Source organism: Lepidochelys olivacea (assembly GCF_965140295.1).
Source record: "Lepidochelys olivacea isolate rLepOli2 genome assembly, chromosome: 1".
Taxonomy (NCBI): domain Eukaryota; kingdom Metazoa; phylum Chordata; order Testudines; family Cheloniidae; genus Lepidochelys; species Lepidochelys olivacea.
In genome coordinates, this window is record NC_140411.1 from 134,416,189 (window position 1) to 134,441,453 (window position 25,265).

The 25,265-nt window shown below is 41.9% G+C and overlaps 1 protein-coding gene across 2 annotated transcripts; it reads left to right on the forward strand.

Moving 5' to 3' along the window:
* Positions 1 to 3,800: 3,800 nt before the first annotated feature.
* LOC311515126 (claudin-34-like) lies at positions 3,801 to 14,114 on the forward strand. Of its 2 annotated transcripts, XM_084618014.1 has the most exons (4): positions 3,801 to 3,900; positions 6,409 to 7,158; positions 8,592 to 8,734; positions 10,110 to 14,114. In XM_084618014.1, exon 4 carries the CDS (start codon positions 10,182 to 10,184, stop codon positions 10,818 to 10,820), a length of 639 nt encoding a protein of 212 aa, XP_084474140.1. In that variant the 5' UTR covers positions 3,801 to 3,900; positions 6,409 to 7,158; positions 8,592 to 8,734; positions 10,110 to 10,181; the 3' UTR covers positions 10,821 to 14,114. The 2 variants fall into 2 exon arrangements, with proteins under 2 accessions (XP_084474140.1, XP_084474139.1); XM_084618013.1 differs by lacking the exon at positions 6,409 to 7,158.
* Positions 14,115 to 25,265: the final 11,151 nt, after the last annotated feature.

Here is a 25,265-nt window from a genome sequence, read left to right on the forward strand (position 1 = left end):
CCCGCAAATTGCTCCACAATATATCTTCAGGCTCCCCCACTACTTAACACAACACTCAGTGATTTCAGCTCTTAGGTGAATTCAGCTTATAGTAGGGGAGCCCCAGTGCTGGTGCACTGTCAGCCCAAAGTGAGCTCAGCAGCCTATAACTAGACTTCTAATGAAATCAAAATTAGCTCTGATATTCCACAGTGGAGAGAGGAGGAAGTGCAATCAGCATGTAAGGCCCTCACCAAGGGGCCCATGCCACCAAGTATTAATACTTGTCCCCAGCCTCTCTCCATTCACACAGTTTTGGAACCCATGACCCTTGCCTAGCGAGTGCTACTTAGTTGATGGTGAATCCCTCCATCATAACAAAAGGCCACGTACAGTTCCAAGCACAGTTCCCATAATCAGGGTAATAGCAATTTATTCTTCCTGCCCCAATAACAGAGACACTGGGGATCCCACAGCAGCCAAAGTGACCATTTGGGCAGCTATGGTCTCATTCTAGGCATGGTGGGTGTGCCTATGCAAATGAGATCGGCCCCTGAAGTTCTTTTCCACAACTTGCCACACCTCACCACCAGATGTCAGGGTGGAGCTCATCCTGACACTGCTTACACTAATATCCAATCTAAACCTCCCCCACTGCAACTTGAGACCATTACTCCTCGTTCTGTCATCTGCTACCATTGAGAACAGTCTAGAGCCATCCTCTTTGGAACCCCCTTTCAGGTAGTTGAAAGCAGCTATCAAATCCCCCCTCATTCTTCTCTTCTGCAGGCTAAACAATCCCAGCTCCCTCAGCCTCTCCTCATAACTCATGTGTTCCAGTCCCCTAATCATTTTCGTTGCCCTTCGCTGGACTCTCTCCAATTTATCCACATCCTTCTTGAAGTGTGGGGCCCAAAACTGGACACAGTACTCCAGATGAGGCCTCACCAATGTCGAATAGAGGGGAACGATCACGTCCCTCGATCTGCTCGCTATGCCCCTACTTATACATCCCAAAATGCCATTGGCCTTCTTGGCAACAAGGGCACACTGCTGACTCATATCCAGCTTCTCGTCCACTGTCACCCCTAGGTCCTTTTCCGCAGAACTGCTGCCTAGCCATTCGGTCCCTAGTCTGTAGCTGTGCATTGGGTTCTTCCGTCCTAAGTGCAGGACCCTGCGCTTATCCTTATTGAACCTCATCAGATTCCTTTTGGCCCAATCTTCCAATTGGTCTAGGTCCTTCTGTATCCTATCCCTCCCCTCCAGCGTATCTACCACTCCTCCCAGTTTAGTATCATCCGCAAATTTGCTGAGAGTGCAATCCACACCATCCTCCAGATCATTTATGAAGATATTGAATAAAACCAGCCCCAGGACCGACCCTTGGGGCACTCCACTTGATACCGGCTGCCAACTAGACATGGAGCCATTGATCACTACCCGTTGAGCCCGACAATCTAGCCAGCTTTCTACCCACCTTATAGTGCATTCATCCAGCCCATACTTCCTTAACTTGGTGACAAGAATACTATGGGAGACCGTGTCAAAAGCTTTGCTAAAGTCAAGAAACAATACATCCACTGCTTTCCCTTCATCCACAGAACCAGTAATCTCATCATAAAAGGCGATTAGATTAGTTAGGCATGACCTTCCCTTGGTGAATCCATGCTGGCTGTTCCTGATCACTTTCCTCTCATGCAAGTGCTTCAGGATTGATTCTTTGAGGACCTGCTCCATGATTTTTCCAGGGACTGAGGTGAGGCTGACTGGCCTGTAGTTCCCAGGATCTTCCTTCTTCCCTTTTTTAAAGATTGGCACTACATTAGCCTTTTTTCCAGTCATCCGGGACTTCCCCGGTTCGCCACGAGTTTTCAAAGATAATGGCCAGTGGCTCTGCAATCACAGCCGCCAATTCCTTCAGCACTCTCGGATGCAACTCGTCCGGCCCCATGGACTTGTGCACGTCCAGCTTTTCTAAATAGTCCCTAACCACCTCTATCTCCACAGAGGGCTGGCCATCTCTTCTGCATTTTGTGATGCCCAGCGCAGCAGTCTGGGAGCTGACCTTGTTAGTGAAAACAGAGGCAAAAAAAGCATTGAGTACATTAGCTTTTTCCACATCCTCTGTCACAGTTTGCTGCTCCAGGTCAATGGGAGCTGTGGGAAGCGGCGTGGGCTGAGGGACGTACTGGCCGCCACTTCCCGCAGCTCCCATTGGCCTGGAGCAGCGAACCGCGGCCACTGGGAGCCGCAATCGGCCGAACCTGTGGACGCGGCAAGTAAACAAACCGGCCCAGCCTGCCAGGGGCTTTCCCTGCACAAGCGGCGGAACAAGTTTGGGAACCACTGCAATAGACCTTAATGACAATTAAACATATTTCAAAAAGATCTCTGCAATGAAATTACAGAAAATTGCCATAGCTGTCACCACCGCCCCTTGGGAATCTCCAAAAATCCAGTCCTGTTCTCCTCATGGGGAGAGGCACTGGTGCTTCATTATAGGCGGAGCATTTAGACCTTACCCAGAAATGCTTTGTCCCATGTGCCACACCACTACTGGCCACAGGAAGGGAAACCTGTTTCCTAGCTGCCACAACCTACTGCCCAAAGGTGTGGTCCTGTGAATCAATAGATCTGTAATAATGTCCAAGGGCTGTCACCAGGCTCCAACCATAAGGACAAATCTCAACCCATCCGAAAACATACCTAACCTTGCAACATCCTGATACACGATCATAAAGCCAGCAACCGAACGCGCCTGTGCAACAAAATGACAAAATCCACAACCCTGCTATCCCCAGCCAAAGAAAGAGTCTCAAACTGGAGCAGCCACAACAGAGAGGGAAGGTTCCAGCACCCACACTCAGGAAACCCTACCATGTTACCTGCAAATCAGGAGATATAAGATGATGCAGGGAGAAGCAGGAAAAGGATTTCCTTTCTCCTAGCAGAGCCCTTTACTACAAGCAATCGCCAATCACAGCACTTATTGCAGGGGTTCGAAATTGTTCCTTGTAAGGGTGACCCCCCACAGGCTGTAGCCTCCAAGTCCCAGCCCAGCAAATGTGCACCAGTGGTAAGAGTCTGTAGAACATAACTGTGGGCTCCAACCAGGAGCAAATGCAAGGAAGGTGAGGACACCTACCAGGAAATAAGAGCCATTTTTTTCACTCATGGAAAAACCAGGAAGAAATTAAAAACCAAGAAGAAAGAAAAATTGGTTTCAAGATAGCAAGTTTGGAACAGTTCTCCTTATTGAAATGTTAATGTGTTAGTCATCTTACTCAGATATGGAGTCAAAACAATTCCAGACAAGAAGAGAATGCAACAGCTCAGAATTGTTTCTCCAAAGGGTAAAGCAAATAATATATTTCACATCTTGGTTTGGGACCCATTTCTGCATTCCCCTCACCACCAAGACATAACTGTGAATTTTAGGTTCACAAGAAATGTGATAGCAAGACCTTAACAGGAGAAAAGAGCTATGACACTATCTCTCTACATTTTCAAATTCTATGAGCTGTGTTCTTCAGGACCTCACACTATGCGGTCATAATGGTTCCTCCTGGCCTTAAACTCATCTGATCACTCTGACAATGTCTGTGAAGTATTACTTGACAGAATACTGAATTTTAAATGTGCATTTAAATATTTTGGCAAAAGTTTTAGTGCAACTAAAATGATATGGTAAAACATACATCATATGTTATAGCGTGTTAATGATTAACTGCCTCATTATATCTCTGTTGACTTAGTGGGAGTCTGAAAAGAACTGTGAGGTTCTTATTCCATAGTTCAAAAAATCAGACCATTCCACATAGGTGCGTTTTTTCCAGCACTCTGCATTCTGTGTCCTGAACTCTATTTCATGCAACTGATTCTTCTTCAGTGGTTCAGGCCGCTCACAGACCCACAAAAGTAAGATTCTCTTTTTCTGTATTACTTATTTTATGAAGGTCTGATAGAGAACAGCTGGAAGGAGATATGAGTATTTCTATGCTTCCTAAAAGATTACTTTCCCAACTGGGAACCGAAGAACTAATTTTCAGCCATTAAATCATAGGGATATTGCTAAGAATTATCTAATTACTATCTCACGTTTTTGAAACTTACTTTTTGTTGGAAGATTTGAATCAAGCAAAGGATTTGGTTAGTAAGCTATGTCCTGAATGCTGCAATAAAACTGCATGTAGGCAACAAAACTGCACTAAGATAGGATTTGAATGTTAATTGCAAAACACAAGCAAATGCTAAAAATATCAACAAATGAAAATGTTTGCTAAAAATGAAATGAAGCTGGTAAAATGAGTTCTTGTGTTAAGGGAAAGGGAAAACTCATTCCATATCAATATATTGTGTTGATTTTATGAGGGTGAGTTTATAATGGATTTTCTCTTCAAAGTGTTTAAAAATTACACTAGATTTCCAATAGCAAAAACCTTTTAATAAGGAGGGAGTCTACTAATAGACCTCCTGGGGTCTCTTCCAACCCTAATCTTCTATGATTCTATAATAGGGAAAACCATAATACACTTTACTGGTTTATTATTCATCATTTGTAGAGTTTCATTTATATTGAGTCACGTTTATCACTTGCATGGAGGCAAGAGTTCCCGCCTGATCATCCTTTTGAGGATGTAGTCCTCCCACCCACCCTGTGATTGTCCTGAGATCCGGAGGGAAATTCTCTGAGTCTTTGTATCCCTGCAGCAGGTGTGAGTTGTTGAGCAAGGGCGCAGGGCCGCCACACCACGCCCCTGTCTCCCATGGCAGCACTGCTTCATTATCTTTAGCACAAAGTTTGAATGAACTGTTCTCTGTTGTTATTGAAAGTCACGAGGGGTGGGAGGATGGGGGCAGTGAGGGAGGCGCTTGCTGTTAAAGTTTGCTGGAGTGGAGGATAAAGAATTCAAAATCCCTCTCTCAAAGGTGGGTGGGAAAAATTAACACCCCCAATAAACTAACTGCTTCCAGGTTGCCAAAAATCCAAACCATCTTCTGCACTTTAATGGGTGCCAAAAGTCTGAATGATCCCCTGCCCGGCTACCAAAACTTCCAGTGTCCTTGCTGCCACATAATTTAAGGCCTTGGGTGTGATTTGGAGTCTCCTCGTAGGGGCTCTGTTTTGCTGAAAAAAAACCCAAGATACCATTGAATCTGCCTCACCTGAGGAATAAGGGACCTGGAATGGCAGCTGAACAGCACGAGTGTGTGTGTCCATGTCTGATTTCCTCCTTCCCATAGATGGTAACTGGGTGGGGTGGAGTCTTTGGTGCCTTTCTGGGAAAGGCCTGAAACCATGTAAGTCTGTCTTCAGGTTTATGCAGGAAAAGAAGCAGCTTCTGTAGCTGCAGAAACTTGTGGTCAAAAGTAGATTGACTTTTGCTGCGGGGAAGCCCAGAGCTGGACTAAAACTAAAATTAAGTGCAGCCCTGTCTTTGAGCACCCCATGTCTCAAGAATGATGGAGGTCTCTCATTCCTTCCCCTAAGTGGCTCTGTGGACCATTCTCAACCCAATGGGCACAAGGTATTTTGTGCTCCTTCCTTCAGAGAGCAACTGTGGGGCTGCATTTCCTCCAGCAACTGGAAGCTGATCTCTTTCAGCCAACTTCTTTCCCCCGAAATATTGTGACTGTCTGGGTTCAGTGCATGTCTATATAACACCAACAGCCCCCGGTCATCTGCAGGTGGGATCAAACCTGGGACCTTTGAAGCTTAATGCATGAGCCTCTACTGCAGCAGCTAAAAGCCCTATGGCTCTTAGCTAAGGCTGTAGAGCAGCCTCATTAATCTCTCTCTCTAAGTGGTCTCGGTGCCACTAGATGGGACAGAACATCACACCCAGGAGGTGTGTGGATTACTTCTGCACAGTCCCAGCCATCTGCAGGTTATCTAGGACCTGCCTTTGGCTGCCTTGGCATAACCGTCCGACTCCTGGCCTCTTCCTGTGTTGCCCACATTAGGTAGGCCTTTGGGGTCCTGGCCTTTGGGGTCCTGGAAGCTCCTGAAAGAATACCTGCTCAGTGTTGCCAAGCAACCATTTTGCTGTCTCATTTTTTCCCCCAGCTGCTGCATCTGGGCTGTTGTCTGTGGGAGCTGCTTCAGAGAGGCTCCGAAAAAGCAAGGAGGTTACATAAGATACACTGGCAGAGCCGGGTGTGAAAATTCTCAACAGCACCTGCCTTTTCTACTCTTGGGTCAAGGCAGTACTAACCATGCCACATTGTTCCTGGCCACAACATTTCCTCACTCAAACACAAACAAAAACAAACAAAATAACCCATCCTAAAATAGAGGCATTTAGAGAGAAGAAAAGAAACCAGTCTTCTCAACCCCATGAATGTAAATTAGGGGATCAACAAATCAGTGAATATGGAAATCCTGAGTTTTTGCTCATCCTTTAACCAACCTAAATTTTTTCTCAGGTTAAGAAATATTTTCATAAGGAACTTGCTCACCCCCCAACTCCTGAAGCAGGTGCTCTGGCCACACTGACTGCAGAATGTTTTAACGGTTAACCAGAAAGAAAAGCGGTAACGGGCAGAGAAGTGACGGTGTCTCATCACGGCATAATCCCAGGGGCAGAGTGGAGCATAGGTGTGATGGATGTGAAGCCGCTCTGTAACAATTTGTGACTATTATATGTTCTGTTTGTCTGGCTGTTGAAAGTGGGACTGCTGTATGAATACAACAGGTTAATTCAAGCAGGAAGGAGGACGATGGCTTCAGAGAAACCCATTTACGCACACTGGAGAGACAGTGTCTAAGCCATTCTTAGTGAAATGCCACCTCTGACACCCTGCTAAGCTCACTGGACAGTATGTCAAGGGAGAGAGGGTCTCAGCTGGCAGTCACAGGGGTGATCCAAGCCAGGAGAACTGCAACAGAGAATTTTGGCTGGATTAAAAAGGCAGTCCCTCAAAAGAAGAGTCTGTTGGGAAACCGACTGAGACCAAGACCTTCCAGAGAGCAGAGGTCTGGGGTATCTCTTTAGGTACAATGGCCACGAGTATAGACACTTTATTGTTCTAAAGACCTCTGCTACGACTTGTCTTGTTCCTTCTGTTAAGATTAAACCACACCTTGTTTTAAGAAGGCTGTTTGGGATCACTGTACTCATGACTGGCCACAAGCTCTGTAAGGGAAGAACCACAGGTAACCAAACCCAGTCCAGGGTAAGCACAGTTGATCCACAAGGTGCTGTAGTCCAGGACCTGGTTTAAGAGTGGAAGAATTATGTGATTCCACCCCAGGGAATCACAGGAACAAGGCCTCATATCTGAGGTGTGTGCATTCAGAGTGGGGGTCAAAACAACAGTAAGGAACTATCAAATGAGTAGCGGCTGCTGGCCTACGTAAACTTGATAGCTCTTTTCACCACATTTCCGTCTCAGATTCTCCCTTCTCCTAAAGACTACTCTAAACCTAATCCGCACAGAAATCATGACATCACACACTGGTAGCCACTAGCATTTCTTATAATTCTGGAGGTGCCTGGTAGTGACTCCATAGTTAAGGTTGGAACTGGTCATTCTAGAAGTAGCGACAGGAAGGCCCACTTTGCCCCTCAGCAAGGCAGGGTTCAGCAGCAGGGAGGGCCCACAGTAGTTTCCCGAGCAGCTGGGTCAAATCTGTATGTGAGCAACTGGTGCACTCTTCTTCTGCCTCTTCCAGCATGGTGTTGGTGGGGCCACAGGGAGCTGTGTGTTCTGGAGTTAAAACTTCCTATAGAGTCACTGAACATCTCATCCCTCTCTGAGCTATTGTTTCTATTGCAGACTCAGGTGAATGTTGCAATATCTTTTTTTGTATTAAAAATACTTTTTAAAAAAATACATAAGCTGTGATTTTGTTGAAATCATATGACCCCAGGAATTAGTACCTTAGGCACAGTTCTATAGTGGGTATGCATTAATCTGGCCCTATACGCAGAGGAGCTTTTGTCTTGGTTTTAACATGAAATTTCATAGTTATTGATGTTGTATTATCATACTACATTTGGATAGTTTTACTACACTAAATTTATTAATTCCAGATATTCATAGAATCACAGAAATCAGAGACTGAAACAGTCCCGTAAGTCATCCAACACTGACTTGCTTGTGAAATTCACAGGCTCTATCTGGTAGCAGTCAGTTGATGAACAGAGTAGCTATTTACCAGTGATTTATAAATATAGAGTTTTGAGCTATGCACAAAGGGTGGGAGTTTCAAACGTGTTCAGCTTTGGCCTATCTTTGTTCCTACTGGCGTCAACTCACTTTAATAAGAGCGGAGGTAATTCAACAATGGAAATTTTATATGCCGTGCTCCCAGTGCTAGACAAATATAATAGCTGCACTTCGTAGATGTGAAACTAAGACAGAAAACATGCCATCTATAATTCCCCATCGGGATGTAATACCGATGTGGCTATTAGCAGCTATTAATTACTGATTTCTATAAAAGAGATGATTAAATAATGTACCGGATTGAAGAGCCTTTATTAACGTAATGCATTTTGAGCAGATAAAAATAGAGGTCGGTTTGCCAGACCTCCACTCCGCCCCCTCAAGAAACAATTGATTAAATATACATTTGCAATATGGAGATTATCTTCTTCCCACAGGAAATGGACAGTCTGGATTCTGTCTGAAATGCAAAAGTGCAGTGGAAGCTGATATGATCAGACTGAAGAATATGCTGTATCTAGCTAGTGCCCAAAACTGTCTTAGCTATCCTGTTTTCTCTGGAATTATCTTCAATGCTGAAGTAAGTATACAACATACCAGTATATCAAGAAGGAATGTCTTTGTCCAGACCTACTATATATTATTAGATAAAGAGACTAACTGTTGGATTTTTCTACCCAAGAATTCCAAAACGGTCTTTGACATTTTACGCTCTCAGCTAGATTTTTTGTAAGGAACGTTTTATACTCTCAGCTAGCTAGATATGGCTTGGATATATTTGTGAAATTCTAAAAAGTTAAATATATAGAAAAGGTATATGTGTTACCATTCAAAACCCCTCACTCTAGATCTACCTATTGTTTTGAGAGAAAAATTTGGCCTAATATATTGTCTTTCTTGAATCAAGCCCCCAATTCATAAACTAAATGTATCTGGACTATTATTAAAAGATAGAAGAGATGTGAGAATGGATAGCTCATGGAATTTAAAGATGTATAGTGCCTGTCAGGTCTGTGTAATAAATTTAAATTCAAGTCCAATTATCATTAGTGGCAATGAATCATTGCTATAGTTATTTGAAAGCCTATGTGAAACAGTTGGGGGTCTCAGCCCAGTTCTTAGTCAAAACAATTTCTGCATGACAAAGCCAATCAGCATGATTAATTTGCATGCTGTTGGTAAACTCAGCATATGAGCCAAGGACTGAAATATTCCACTACTATCCCATGGTGACCGGAACTGAGGAAGCTCGGGGGCGGTGGGCGGTGTTAATAACGAATCACGATTTGTGAATCTAACACAATGTTATTCCACTATGTAGGTGTGGAGAACAGAGAAAAGGATAGTATTCTACTCAGTCCTAAATCTACCCTCAATCCAAGGATAATGCTAAAACATTCTCAGTTTAATCATTATGAATGCTGACATTTAAATCTTCACCATCAGCCTTTATTTAATGGGGATGAATGGGGAAGTTGATGCTTACAGATCTCTTGTTTTCAGTCAGTCTAATGTTGATCCCTTCAGCTCAAAGCTACAGGCAGAATGAAGAAGCTTGCAGGGTCACTGCCTGCATTCTGTGGGTAAACAGAGGATTTCAGACTCCAAGGCTGTAAGATATACTGAAAGCATTCATAACAATGTGCACCAATGGAGAAAATAACTTTGGGAAATACATGAAGCTTACCTTTTGGTTTACGAATGTAAAATAAATCCTATAATAATTGCCAATGGGGAACGTTTCCTCCCCACCCCCAGTACAACAAAGTGAATTGAAAGAAAATCTTGATGTTATTCAGCTATAAACACTAACCTTCCAAAATTCACCACAGTTAAAGAAAGGATACTACCATACTTCTTCTGTATGGGTACTCTCTCATGTGTACATACATACATACACAAACAAACTAACTAATATGATCATGTTCATAATGATATATTGTTGTTTTTTTCAGTGCCTCTGCAATTGTCTGTATGGCTAATATACCCACAACAGAATTGTGACATTTGTTTAAGATCTCCAGACCATGACCTCCCTAGTCAGCACTTCTCATCTCCAACTAGCTGCTTTTGCTTTTGGTACAGTAGGCTGGATCTTATGCACCATTTCAATGGGGCTTGTGGAATGGAGAGTATGGCATGTGGACAACACCACCATCATCTCCTCTGGCATTGCATGGGTGGGAATATGGAAAGTTTGCTTCATCAGTTATCTTCACGTCTCCTCTGACCTTAAAGAACAGATCTGTCATAAAATGAATGACTATGAGACCTCCATCCCCAAAGCAATTTTTGTTGCTCAGGGCCTCCTGCTGATTGCCATGGTTGTCGGTGCACTGGGAATGGCTTCCACTATATTTGCTCTGAGGAGTATTTATATGGGAATACTTTACAAAACTCAGATCATCCGTTTTTTTCTAGTGGCTGGATTCTTGTACCTAGCTGCAGGTCTTTGTGTCTTAATTCCAGTGAGCTGGAATTTCTATTCTGTAGTGCACAACCAAACAATCTCCTTTCCCACTTCTTTCTACATGCCCTCCAGCCCAGTGGCTCAAGAAGTTGGTGCTGCTATTCCTCTTGGGATCATCTCTGCCATCCTACTGCTGATGAGTGCGACTTTCTCTTTTTCTTACAAATTTCCTGTCACCCCAAATGCTGGGCTGTAATCCTGATAACAGAGACTTGAACTTTGTACCAAACAGGTGGAGCATAATTAAAATATAAATATAATGACCCAGGAGCTGCATGTTAAGGCCTTATCTGGATCTTATTCTAACTTACAGTGGCATTAATATTTGGGTATTCAAACCAGTTGAGTACCAGTAAAGGCCATGGTTAGTGTGTTTGCACATAAAACAATTAATCCTATTAAGTGCCACACATTATCAAGGACTCACCAATGAGATGAATGGTTGATTTGTGCCACAGCTGCTGACTTTGAGCATTTGTTATCATCTGCATATATGGATTTTATTCATGTATTAAAGTTTAGAAACATGAAGCTGTTTAATATGTTCAAGGAATTGATGTTGTTCCACTGAATTAGGTCCTTCCACTATTATGCACCTTGTGCAACTATATTTTCTAAATGTGAACTTGTCTTTTTTTGCTCCCAAGATATTTTTGTCCTGCATAGAAGACTTTCAGTGACATATCAAGATTTCTAGTACATACCGTAGTCAAACTCAACTTGAATATCATTGCAATTGTATTATATGAGTCTCCATGTATTGTACTAAAGAGGTCTTACTAGTTTCTCTTCTATCTGTAGGGTGCCCTCTAAAGTTGATTGTATTTGATCCTATATTTATTTGTATGTCTTTACTTTGCTTGCTGCAAATCTTCACCTGAAGATATGGTGTGTTATCAGTTCCTCATTTAAACAAAAGATCCACAAAGTCTGCAAACATATGCTTCTTGATCAGAGACTGCACTAATTCAAAAAGGAATGTGAAAGGGGGAAACGTCTTTGACCAGTGTCATTACTAGGATATTTCTTGTGTCAAAATCTGTTCTTTCTATCATCAGAAATACATGCATGAAATTTTTGGTGGCAGCAACTCTTTTATATGTTAATTGGATTTTTTAAAATGTCCAAAGCACAGCAATAAACCAGAGAAGCCCACAAAAATCAGGGTTTCGGGGAACAATGGAGCAGTAGTGGGAAGAGACTTTTTATTGAGTAAAGTCCCATGAGAGGCCCTGAATTTTCAAATCTCTGTTACAAGAGTCCTAGGAATATAAATGAACATACATACATGAAGATTCATTGCTTTAATTACAATGCGTTTTAGAATATACTTATGTAAACGTTAACAGTAGAAGATGTAGAATGCCAACAAACCAGTTCTTCTGACTGGCAGTTACTATTTTTGGTAATTATTTCTGCTGTTGCTTTTCATTCCTAATTTCTGAGGTTAAAAAAATGAAAATGACGAAAGCAAAGCCAAATTCTTGCAATTCTTCCAATTTTCCACTTCTGGGGAGACATGCAACCATATCCATCTTCTCCCCCTGCGAATCAACTCTACTTCTTCCCCCATTCCTTTCAGGATCCTGTTCAAAATTGCCTGATTTGGCCAATTCTGCCTCAGTTTCACCCATAAAGAAAAGGAGTACTTGTGGCACCTTAGAGACTAACCAATTTATTTGAGCATAAGCTCCGATGAAGTGAGCTGTGGCTCATGAAAGCTTATGCTCAAATAAATTGGTTAGTCTCTAAGGTGCCACAAGTACTCCTTTTCTTTTTGCAAATACAGACTAACACGGCTGTTACTCTGAAAAGTTTCACCCATGTAAACAGAACATGGAAATTATTAGGCTTGCATGGGTATGTGACAAGGGAATTTGTTTCTTCATTGACACACTGTGACTTCCCCTAGACTATCCCGTGAACCTGGCCTCCCTCTCCTACCTCTCTGTTTCCTCTGCTGCTAGAACCAGCTTTCTCACTGGTGCTAATTTACGGTCTCGCCAATGTGGCTAGTCAGCCTTTCCCTCTGCAGCTTACACCACTTTCAGTAGTGTATCTCCAAAGCTCATCTACAGTACTAAAGTACTAAACTATGAACATTTTCTGGCAAAACATTTTTAAAGTTTGAAATTTAATAAAAAGCAACAGCAACATAGATGTTGATGTTATTTGGACATAAAATGTATGTAATTCCAACTGTTTTCCTCGACCACATTCACTGACCCATTGGGTTGGGATTTTTTTCATTCTTCTTAGCTAAAACAAAAACATGTAGAAATTTGGGTATATGGTGGTATTGTTCCACTCAGTGCTGATGGCTGTTTGTTCACTGTGTCTTGAGGTGTGACTTTGAAGCACTGTTTGTATGGAACTTCTGAGCTCTACAAGGTCTGAACTGTAAAGTAACCAGGACTATGATAAGATGAGAGAGACAGCCAACCTACCAGAAATCTGTGTTAGGGGTTAGAGCACAGATTTCAAAGACTGTTGGACTAGCTCCTTTGATTATCTGAAAGCTTTGGGTGGCTCCCATTGTTGGATCATATTAAAGAAGTTCTGTATTAAAATCACAAATGAGTTTGATTCCCCATAGTTTAAATTCCAGGGTATTACTAATTAAGAGGTCTCTTGATTTTTGGTACTGTTTCTCTCCCTCTGTGTGTGAAACTTGCAAGCTGCTAATTGCGTTAGTACATTCTAAGACAGAGTCTGTTCTCAAAGCAATTCACACAGAGAGAGACTCAAAGCAATACTCTGTAACAACAGAAACACCACCCAGAGACTCCCCGCCCTTTTGTTGTATTAACAATTGTGATTAAAATAGAGATAGAGGATGTATGTGGATGGATGCTTGGTGTGGATAATAACTGAATGATCAGGGAGGTGCCAGCCTAAGAATCCAGTGTCCATCGGCTGAAGAAGGCGTCAAGTGGAAATAACCAGAGGACCCCCGGAGGGCAGACTGGAATCCACGCAACAGCCTCAAGAATGGGAGAACCAAAGAACAAGATAACACCTGGCAGCACGGAGCCGTCAGGAATGTGCCATCTGCTAATTGATTCAGCAACAGCATGATGAAGCAATTCCCACAGACTGGCCTAGGAAGAAATTCCTATAAAAATGGACTCTAGAAAGTGAGAGTTTTGGGGTCTGATTCTGCAAACCAACTTCCAGGAGCATCAGATGAGCATCTGACAAGGCCCTGCTCCCTCCTTATGTCCAGGCCACCTGGCCAGTGGCTGGGCATGAGCCACTCTAAGGCTGGTAACTATGATAACAACCTTGCAGAACCTGTGTGTGTGTGTTTGTAGGAATGAATGTGTGAATAAATATGAGATTGAATGGAATGTTATAGCTATAACTAACTGCTTACTATGATAACAACCTTGCAGAACCTGTGTGTGTGTGTGTTTGTAGGAATGAATGTGTGAATAAATATGAGATTGAATGGAATGTTATAGCTATAACTAACTGCTTACTATGATTCTTTCTGTATTCACAATAAATGTGGTATTTTACCTTTTTCCCTTTAATAAGATCCTGCTGGTTTTTATTTTATTGGTATAACACCATTATCTTTGGATAATTGGGGCTGTACTGTTTGCCTCTGTGTATTCCTGAAACAGTATTTATTTCTTTATAAATTTCTACAGCATATAAATGCATATATTGTTATTTATTAACCTGTCCCTCTGTGCAGTTCAAACTTAATATCCAACAGCAATAGCAACACTATCCTCAGTGTGTGTTTATGTACATAAAACATAGGTCTGTAGTCAAATACCATAGAGTTTTAACACCCTGGACGTCTCCCAAAACAGAAATGAAATTTTGGCCCCATTGATATCAATGGCAAAACTACCATTAACTTCAGTGGGACCAGGATTTCAACCTAAATTTTACTGAATGTTTTGCTTATGAAGATTAAGATTCTGGCATCCGGAAAAATTTAAGCTGTTGGTTTTTTTTATCCACAAATGTGGTACAGTCCATCAGCTGTAGTGCAGACTTCTCCATGCTACCTTACTAGTGACCTTGAAACTGACCTGTGGGTTCCACCCTATCTGGGAATGCTAGTCTCCATACTAGCTCAGTCTACAAATACACCCAGTCCTGTTTTATTTTTCTGATTATGGTTTGGTGTTTTGGATTATCTGTCTGAAACTTTCACTGGTGTAACAAATGTCTGTTTAGGAGGAAAAGAATTATTTGGGGCTTTTCTTTTAATTGACTAATGAATTACATCAGTCAATCGATATGCATTAAGAAGGAGAATACACCTTTTTGACATTTTAGGAAACTGATTTGTTTGTAACATCTGCCTCACTTGCCTATTTGTTGCTCTGATATCAATTGATAAAGCAATTGACGTCATTGGGAATAGGATTAGAATCATAGAATCATAGAATCATAGAATCATAGAATATCAGGGTTGGAAGGGACCTCAGGAGGTCATCTAGTCCAACCCCCTGCTCAAAGCAGGACCAATCCCCAACTAAATCATCCCAGCCAGGGCTTTGTCAAGATGGGCCTTAAAAACCTCTAAGGATGGAGATTCCACCACCTCCCTAGGTAACGCATTCCAGTGTTTCACCACCCTCCTAGTGAAAAAGTTTTTCCGAATATCCAACCTAAACCTCCCCCACTGCAACTTGAGACCATTGCTCCTTGTTCTGCCATCTGCCACAACCGAGAACAGATTGTGCCTTAGCAGACTGTAATACATTGGAAGTGTCTCTGTGAAAATTGTTTGGGTCACACAAAAAACTTTTTTCAAGAAAAGTAGCTGCAGTTTGCCGATGTAAAATTAAAAAGAACTTAACATGCCACTTTTTATACTCCATTGGTTATTGACAGATGTTTATTACGCAGTTCCTAGCAGTGGTTGTTTAAATAATGGACCAAACTAAAAAGAACGTAATAATCCAATATATTGTAAAAACATACAAAGTGAATATCTGACTGGCTGAATATACCTTTTTTCTGGGAAGAAGATAATCTCCATTAGTACAATGAGGATTATTCCCAGTTACAGACGAAACAAAGGAGAACAGGAGAGGCTATATTGCAGAACGTGCTCTTTCTGACAGGAAAGCAATACACATTTTTGATCCAACAATTTTTCACAAGGGCTATAACTTCACTGCTGATTTTGGGTACTTCTATTTCTTAAGCACATACCAATGTGAGGAAGAAATGTTTTTGTTCTTATATGTGTTATGGGATGCTACTGTGGAGAGAGATCAGAGAATGACTGATCTCCTTCCTAACATTCCAAAATCATTTTCCAGCCACTTACACATCGATTCATCTTCAGTACAGAATACAACGTAATTTTGTATAGTGTCTTACTTAAAAACTGCAACATAAAACCCCTTGCAGAATTAAATTACAGTGGCAAAGTTAATACGGAAAAAAAGAAGAGGGAATAAAAATTAAAAGATGTAGGAAAGGGAAAAAAGAGATGGCTTCAATGAGATTTGAAAAGACTTGGAGTATAGGTGTGATGCAGAGACACAAGATGGTTGTTTCAGATGGCAAGGGTTTCATAACAGAAGGCTCTCTCACCAGATTGTATGAAAGGACCAGAGAAAAAGCAGAGACGCAGGGTCAGATATACAGGCCTGTGAGGCAGACTGGAGCAAATTTTGGGAAGTTTGTAAAAAGAGGACACTGAATCCTTAAACTGAATCCTTAAATAAACAGTGGAGTTATTAAAGGATACATTGCTTTAGGAATATGAAATAAAGAATATGGCTTTAGAAATTAATGACTTAATTCTGCAACTGTATTGATCAGGATATATTTATATGATTAGCCCCATTGAAACCTTAGTAAGTGTGCCAAACCTTGCCCCAAAAGCCTATAATAACTATCCCAGGGCCTTCTCTCTCTTAGTGCCTTGATCAATTCTTCACCTTCCCTTCCTGCTCTTTGATGGCATAAACTCCTTAAAAAGCTCTCTCTTGATTTTTTTTTTTTTTTTTAAAGTTTACAAGGCTATTTTAGAGCTTAACGCACTCTGGTCTTACCTGGAAAATTTTGAAATGCCACATGAAATTTCCTGAACTTTAGGAGATTAAAATACTTCAAAACAAAGATTTTTTTTTGCTAATAATAAATGTTCAAGTTTACCTTGTATAGAATATATCTGGAATTCTGTACTAAACTAATGAATGCGCTTGTGGTAAATTGTTCTCTTAAAATAACACACTAATGGACATGAAAATTATAGGCTCCAAGTCCATTCAGATATTGACTAAGGAAAACTGAACTGAGATTCCTTTTATGAATGTCACCATCAACATTGCCAGACACAGCATCAGTTCATAAAGCCATCTTTCTCTCACCAAAAATATTCCCATTCCCTACTGATTCAGTTTAGTCCCATCTCCTTACTGGAGAGAGAAAGGATGGTCTGATAGTTAGAGTGCTAGCTGGGTAGAGCTGGGTTCAGTTCCCTGTCCTCCACACACTTCCTGAGTGAGGTTAGACAAGTCACTTATGGCTATATTTTAAAATGTATTTAGCTGCCTAAACATGCAGATAGGTTCCTAGTTGTATTTGAATGGGAGTTATGCATCTAGAAGCTTTTGTAACTACAGGCTACTAGATGCATCGTTAGGTGCCTAAACACCTTTAAAAATCTGTGTCTCAGCTCCACATCTGTAAAATGGGGTAATAGTACTTCCCTACCTCAGGGAGGTGTGATGAGGATAAATACAGTAAAGATTGTGAGGTGCACTGATACTATAGGAATGGAAGCCAACTATGTGCTTAAGATAGATCCATAGATTCTGGAACTAGCGGAGTGGGGAGTGCTACCACACGCTCTGGCTTGAAGTGGTTGCCATTATGTACAGGATTTATAGTTTGGTTCAATAGCTCTCAGCACTCCCACTATACAAATTGTTCCAGTGCCCTTGGATAAATCTGTAGAACATTGTTCCTAACTAAAAAGCTATCCTCAGTGATGAAGAATTAATTCATGCATATACGGCATTATGTGGTGCTAAATATTAATAATGAGCAGGGATCCTAGTTTTCTGTGATAAACCCCCCCCCCCCCAGAATTCTCTGATAAAAAAACCTAAAAATCCACTTTTTTCCACAATTAAAATGAAACACTGAAGTTTAGTTTCCCTAGCCACAATATATATTAGGTATCAGATGAACACAATGTTTTACTGATACAGCAGAACCCCATTTATTCAAGCCTCCATTATCTGGCTCTCTGTATTAACTGAACCATCAGCCACCCAAGGCTCTGAGCCCTGGGCAGTTGGTGGTTCAAGGCGATTAATGGAGGCTCAGATAAACAGGATTCTACTTATGTTTTTATTTTTTTCACAAAATGTAATAGCTTAAGATTCTCTGTAAAAAAGCACATTCCACATTTTTCCATGGCAAACAGATTTCAAGGGTCCCTGGGAATGAGGGTCAGATGCAGAACAAGAAAGGATTGTGGACAGAAAATGGAATGTTATGGGAAGCAGGGGGATATAGAGAAGAGAAGAAGGGAAGCGAAGAGGCATGGACTCCTGGGCACTATGATAATACATATAATCAATAAAAACAATATGGCAGTGGGGTGGACGACAATGGCTGGGGCGAATATGAAAGAGCAAAAAAAAAAATGAGAAAGAAGAGGCTTTTCAAAGAGGGTAGAAAATACAGTGAAGAAAGAGCAGAGGGAAATGAGAGAAAACATTATGGAGAGAGACCTGAAAAGAAAAATACAAGGGCCTGATCCGGTTCTTCCGGTAACATTCCCACTGATTTCAATGGGAGCAGGAGCAGGCCTGTGGAGTACCTGGTTACTTGCTCTCCAGTGTCCAGGGAGGAAGCCTGTCCTCCTAAAGCCAAAAGTCTCCGATGTGGGTGGAGCTGAAGCAGAGCCAGACTCCCTGCGCTTGGGTTTGCCTGCTTCCCAGCTGGCTCAGAACCCTGCCCACTAGTTGCCATGGCACCCAGGGAAGAGGCAGCAGGATTTCCCTCAGAAAGGCCTGTGGAGGCCCTTGGCACCTCTGGCAAGTACTGGGCCGTTGCATGTACATGTGTGCACAGGGCTGGATTAACTCATCATCAGGCCCTTGGCAAACAAACTTCTGGCCAGCTAAATTAGATGCTCTAGTGACATGGATGCTTTCATATTAACCCTGTTCAGGCCAGCACAGCTACACTTGTCAGCTATTAAGCACCTCCGGCTCCCGCTACACAGATGTAGTTGAGCGAACTCTCTCCTGTCCGGAGGAGCGGGGCGCCTTGGTGCAGGACCTGGCTTCACAGCAGCGGCCGGGGGGCGCAGTGCTGTCCACTGCATTGCCCGCTCAGGTTTGGCCCAGCTTTCCTTTTGTCATGACAGAGGAGCGGCCAGGCCAAATTTGAGTGAGTGGCATTGTGGCCTAGCACGTGGGCCTCTCCATGAATTTGGCCTTTAGGCATGTGCCTGGCTTTGCCAAATCTGGCCCCATATGTGTTAATGTGTGTGCGTATAAAAATACAATATATTATTTTATTTATATTCTGCTTCATTTCAGTGGACCTGCACTTGTCTGCATTTGCCCATGACAGGATCCGGGCACTTCTTGAAGATCTCCAGACCATGACCTCCTTGGCCACTAGTATTCACTTCCAGATAGTTGGCCTTGCTTTGGGTACGTTAGGCTGGATCCTGTGCATCATCTCAATGGGACAAGTGCAGTGGAGAGTGTGGCATACAAGTAACACCACTATCATCTCCTGTGGCATCGCTTGGGTAGGCATCTGGAAAGTTTGTTTTAACAGTCACGGCAAAGTCTCCAGAGACCTTCAAATAATGTTCTGTCACAAATTCCGTTTCAATGGTGCCTTCATTCTCCAGTAAATTTCTGTTGCCCAGGTCCTTTTATTGGCTGCTACAGTCCTGGGGGCACTAGGAAAAGCTTTCACTGTCTTTGGTCTGAGGAATATTTATATGGGAATTCTTCTCAACAGTATGCATCCGATGAAGTGAGCTGTAGCTCACAAAAGCTTATGCTCAAATAAATTGGTTAGTCTCTAAGGTGCCACAAGTACTCCTTTTCTCTTTTCTCAAAACTCAGACTGTCAGCTTTTTCCTAACTGGGGGAATCTTGAAAATATTTACGGGTGTCTGTGTCTTAATTCCAGTGACCTGGAATTGCTATTCTGTAGCATACAATTGTGCTATCCCACTTTTTTCTTTCTACATGCCCTCCAGCCCAGAGGCACAGGAAGTTGGTGCTGCTATTCCTGTTGGGATCGTGTCTGTCATCTTGCTGATGATGAGTGGGCCCTTTTTCCTTTCTTACAAACATCCTGTGATGCCAGATGTTACGGGTGCTTTCTGATAACAGACTTGAGCTGCATGAGAGAAAGCTGGAGCATAGCTACAAGACAAACATAGTAGCCCAGTGACTTTGTGTGTTCAAGGAGCTCTCTGGATTTGAAGTGACATTAATATGTTGGTATTGGAACATAGGGGCACACCAACAAAGTATGTGATTAGTGATTTTCACTTAAACAGTTATTCCTAATAATTACGAGACACTGCTACGGACTTAACATTGAAGGGAACTGTTGATTCACTCTACAGTTGCTGACTGCTATCATTTGCCTTCTATATACAGGAACTTTATGTTTTTATTTTCTTTTAAAATAGGTATTTAACTTTTCATTGTTGACCTGTTCATTTAACTGAGTTTTTCCTATTGTAATCAACACCTGACACTAAAGTCTTTAAATCAAGATTGGCTGTCTTTCTAAACGATATGTGTGCAGCTAGTTTAACCAGAAGTTATGGCCTCTGTTATGCAGATGGTCAGACTAGATGATCATAGTGGTCCCTTATGGCCTTCAAATCTATGAATGCCCTATTTTTCCATCCACCTTGCATCCTGACACACATTTTTTGAGTATAATGAGATGATTAACAAGCTTAATCTGTTATTAATGCAGTATCCATCACATTTTATGCTCTGATACTTAAGAGCCAGCAGAGGGAGCATGAGTTAACAAATCCTGTTCCTTTAGAGATTAATTGCTGACTTCAGTGATGAAGATGATGTTGAACAAAAAAGAGAGCCAGAAATTCCAGGGCTGGGGGAAACATTCATTACAGTGTTGTTAAAACCAGCAACAAATCAAACTACTGTGGCCGAATGAAAAAGGACAACGTTGACAGAGAAAACGTATTTCTTTCATGCTTTTAAAAAGGCTTTACAAACAATGAGGATTTTAGGTCAGCCCAGTCTGGCTGATTGATTTAAGTGACTGAACTCAGGCTTAGGAACAGCTCTGCTCTTATGCCAGCTCTGATACTAGTCTTCTATGTGTCCTAGGGTGAGTCACCTAACCGGTCTCTGCCTCTCTTTTTTCATCTCTAAAATGGTAACAACACTTATCTAAGGGCAGGTCTACACGACTGCTTAAGTCGACCTAACATACATTGCTCAGGGGTGAGAAAAAGCCACCCCATGAGTGACGCAAGTTTTACACTGTCCACACCCACACTGTGTCGGCAGGAGACAATCTCCTGCCGACATTGCTTCCGCTGACGGGTGAGCGCTCTCCCGTTGGCATAGCGCATCGTCTTCACCAGATGCGCTACAGTGGCTCAGCTGCATTGGTGCAGCTGTGCTGATGTAGTGCTGTAGTGTAGACTTGCTCTAGATCATAGGAATGTTGTGAGGGTTCATTAATGTTTGTAAAGTGCTTGTAAAATGGAAAGTGCTGTATGTATTCTAAGTAGTATTTTAAAACCTGTAAAGTTTAAAAAAATAAGTTGTCGCCACTGGACTGGTGTGACAAGGTGAATGTGCACACGACAAAGTGATTCAGCATTCCTGAGAGGCTGTGGCAATCAAAGGGTTCTAATAGTATCGCAGTTAGTTATTGGGGTAGATCAAGGCAAACTCTGCTCATTTAACTGGCTGCAGTTATTAAAACAGATATTGGAAAGAGTGTCTGCAGCAGAGCTGTAGGGCTGCCTTTTATCTTAAGAGCACACATCACATTGTGTTTTTCCATATTCAAAGAGCATCCATTTAGTTTAAAATGAACTTATTTTTTATTAAAGAAAAGAACAAAAAGAAAAAAAACATAGGGCTAGATTTGCAAAGGGACTTGGTCACTGCAGCGCTGTGTGTTGCAGCACCTAACTTTTAGGTACCCTGCCGCTTAGTGCAATTCACAGCCATGATGTAGGTACCCAGACTCCCTGTGCTTTGCATAAGGAGAGTTAGGTTCCTAAGAATGGGAATCACAGAAGCCGGTACATTGAGTGGTGAGCTGCCTAGGCTAACCAGTAGTAAATGCTGAGAACAGGAGTGGGGCCCTCAAAGGGAGTTAAGTGCCTAACACTGGATTAGAGGGAGTCACCTATCTCCAGTTGGAGTTCACAGCCATCAACTGTCCCCTGAAGTTAGGTGCTGAGCCATTTTTTTGCAAGAAATGCTGAAGGAGCAAGTGGTGGTTTCCCACTTATATCCTCTAGCCCAGTGGTTTGGTTCTCTCCCAAGAGGAGGTAGACCCAGTTCAAATCCCTTTTCCACATCAGATAGAGGAGGAAATTGAACTGAGGTCTCCTACAGCCTACTCCCTTCGCAGGTCATTTTGTAGGGGTGTATGCATGCTCATAGCATGGCTACTGAGTCAGGCCCCAAAGGAAAGATAAGTGGGGGAATGCCTATTTTGTGAATCCTGCTGGGATTTAGAGATGAATTAGATACCCAGCTGCTGAGTGGTGTTCCAGCTTAACTGTGCACCTATACACCTGCACACGGACTCACCTGCTGAAATTTAAGTGCTGTAGACACTTAGGCACCTCTAGAGTAAAGTGGCAGCTGAGCACGGGATTGTGAATGCTGGTGGCACCTAAATATTGGTGTTAGGTGCCTAAAATGGCAGTTAGATTTATAAGTCCCTTTGTGAATCCAGCCCAGAATGTCTCCATGAGGGTCTGCACTGGATAACAGGTTGCATCCACTCTGAGTGCAGAATAAATGCAGTGTCTACACAGGCAGAGGTCTTAGAAATTCAAAAATGCTGTACACAGAAAACAAAGATATTACCGTTTCAGAGCTACAGTTTGCTTCTAGAACAGGCTGGTTTGAGTCAAATAAATAACTGTGTCCAGATTCTCAGCTGAAGTCAATGAGGCTACATTAATTTACATCAGCTGATGATCAAGCCCCTGGCATACACAACTATATTCAAAATATTTCAGTTTGTGCCTGCTTACATATAGTCTGAATTTAGCCTTTAATGCCTGTCAAATGTGCAACAGGGCCCTAAAGAAATTCTCTGACGTTTGAGAGCTTTGAGCTGATTAACAAGAGGCTAACTCAACTAGATCAGATTAATTTCAAATAGGAATTTATTCAGGGAACTCCTCTGGCTTGTTTTAAATGGGATCATGGTGGTCCCTTCTGACCTTACAATCTATGAAAGTTTGCTGATCACTTAATGAGTAATGTGTTTCTAAATATGAGAAGGGATATTTTCCCCATCTGCTTTTTTATTTTATTTATTTGTGTAATGGGACAGACTTTTGGCTGGGAAAATCCTCTCCTCTAGATTTTAGTTCTATAATAAAAAGAGATAGGGTAGGAAGATTATTATTAAGGGAAATACTTTCTATTTTCACTGGGATTCCAGCAGAATAAAAGTGTGGCAACAAAAAGGCATTTGTCCTGAAGGATGTTTTGAGTAAGGAATTTTCTACAATTAGGTAAGTTGTGACTGAGAGTTTTGCTTCTAATCAGAGTGAAATTGTTAAACAAGGAAGATTCCTGGAATTGTAATTTGGCAATGGGTTTTAGACCTCCGTAACAACTCTGCCAGTAGGAAGAGAGCCATTTTTCATTTTCTATTTATTGTCTGGGTTACAGTCTTGATGAAGACTATCTTTACTGTTTTGTAACTGTAACATGCTGGCAGAATGATAACAGTACACTGCAGTAAACTAATGGAGTTACTTGGTTAGCTCAAGTGATAGTGGTCTGTGTTGTAGTGCAGAAGATCTTGGATTCAAACTCATGTTGTTATCATTTAAGAGACAGGAAAGATTAATTATAGGCTGCCTTGGGTCAGATGCATGAACATGTATATGACCTAAGGGATTTCTGAAGAGCCCGAACAGCAGCAGGAAGCTTCCAAAGAGCCAGCCAAATAATTGTGTTGTGTCAAGCTGCATATAACTTATACTTTCCAGATCCATAACGGAGACAATGCACAATTTTGTTTTCTGCACACAAACAGCTTTTAGCGGAGATAAAGAAGAATGGACTATAACTGTTATTCTGTCGAACATTTATTCAGTCTCTCACCACCTCTCCCACAATGGTTACTACCGTTTAAAGAGTTCAGGTGAGCAGATGTCACACCGAAGGCTGCCCCCCCTCATGTGGCAAGGTTCTAGAGCATTCTGAAGTGTGTATGTTATAGAATTATCAAATGAGCTAGTTACAAACAATAACCATGGAAACAAGATTTATGGTATGAGAATGTTTAGCTTTAAATTCTAGAATTAACAGTTTAGGAGAGTTCTTGTTCAGCAATATTTGTTTGTTCTGCTACCGAAACAGTCAAAGAGGAGTCTTGACCACCTGGAAAATCTGCATACTCTCTTAAGTGTGTGAATAGCCTATTATTTTACTGTGTAGTTTAGTGATAGTGCTAAGTACAGTAATTGTGTTTTGGTCTGCCACATCGTAATTTAATGAAAGTAAACATAGTACTGTAATTGTAGTAATGCAATTGTTTCAGCCCTCAAAATTGAATTAAGAAAAGGCTGCTTGCTCTTTGGGATAGAGACTACATCTGTCTTTGTGAATGGAAGGCACCCAGCACATTTTGAGAGTTAATAATAATCCCTAGCTCGTATACAGTGCTTTTTTTCAATCGATCTTCAACACACTTTACAAAGCAGGTCAGTATCATTATCCCCCCCTTTACAAATGGGGAAACTGAAGCACAGAGGGGGAAATGACTTGCCCAGTATCACCCAGAAAACTATTGGCAGAGCCAGGAATAAACCCTAGGTCTCCTGATTCCCAATGTAGTGTGCTATCCATTAGTCCATATTCCTACAAGCTAAATAGTTAACCATACTTAATTAATAATGAATACTTCTAGGCTCAGATCCTCAAAGGTGTTTAGACACTTAACTTCTATTGAGTACAATGGGAAATAGGTATCTAAATACCTTTGAGGATCTGGGCCCTAGTTCCTAGCATATAATTTTGATTACTTCCCTTAATCAGAAGGCAGCATTTGCCACCACGGCTGAGGAGCCCAAGTACCTCCTCTTATACTTTCCATCATCATTTCCTTTCTTATTAACATAAGAATGGCCATCCTTGGCCAGACCAATGGTCCATCTAGCCCAGTATCCTGTCTTCCAACAGTGACCAGAGATAGGAGCTTCAGGAGGGATGAACAGAACAGGTAATCATCAAGTGACCCATCCCATGTTGTCCACTCCCAGCTTCTGGCAAACAGAGGCTAGGGACACTCAGAGCATGGGCTTGTAGCTCTGCCCATCCTGGCTAGCAGCCATTGATGGACCTAATCTCTATGAAGTTATCTAGTTCTTTTTTGAACCCTGTTATACTTTTGGCCTTCACAACATCCCCTG

What these genes read in the sequence shown, in the direction of transcription:
- LOC311515126 (XM_084618014.1), top strand. Translation starts at nt 10,182, where the DNA reads ATGACCTCCCTAGTCAGCACTTCTCATCTCCAACTAGCTGCTTTTGCT.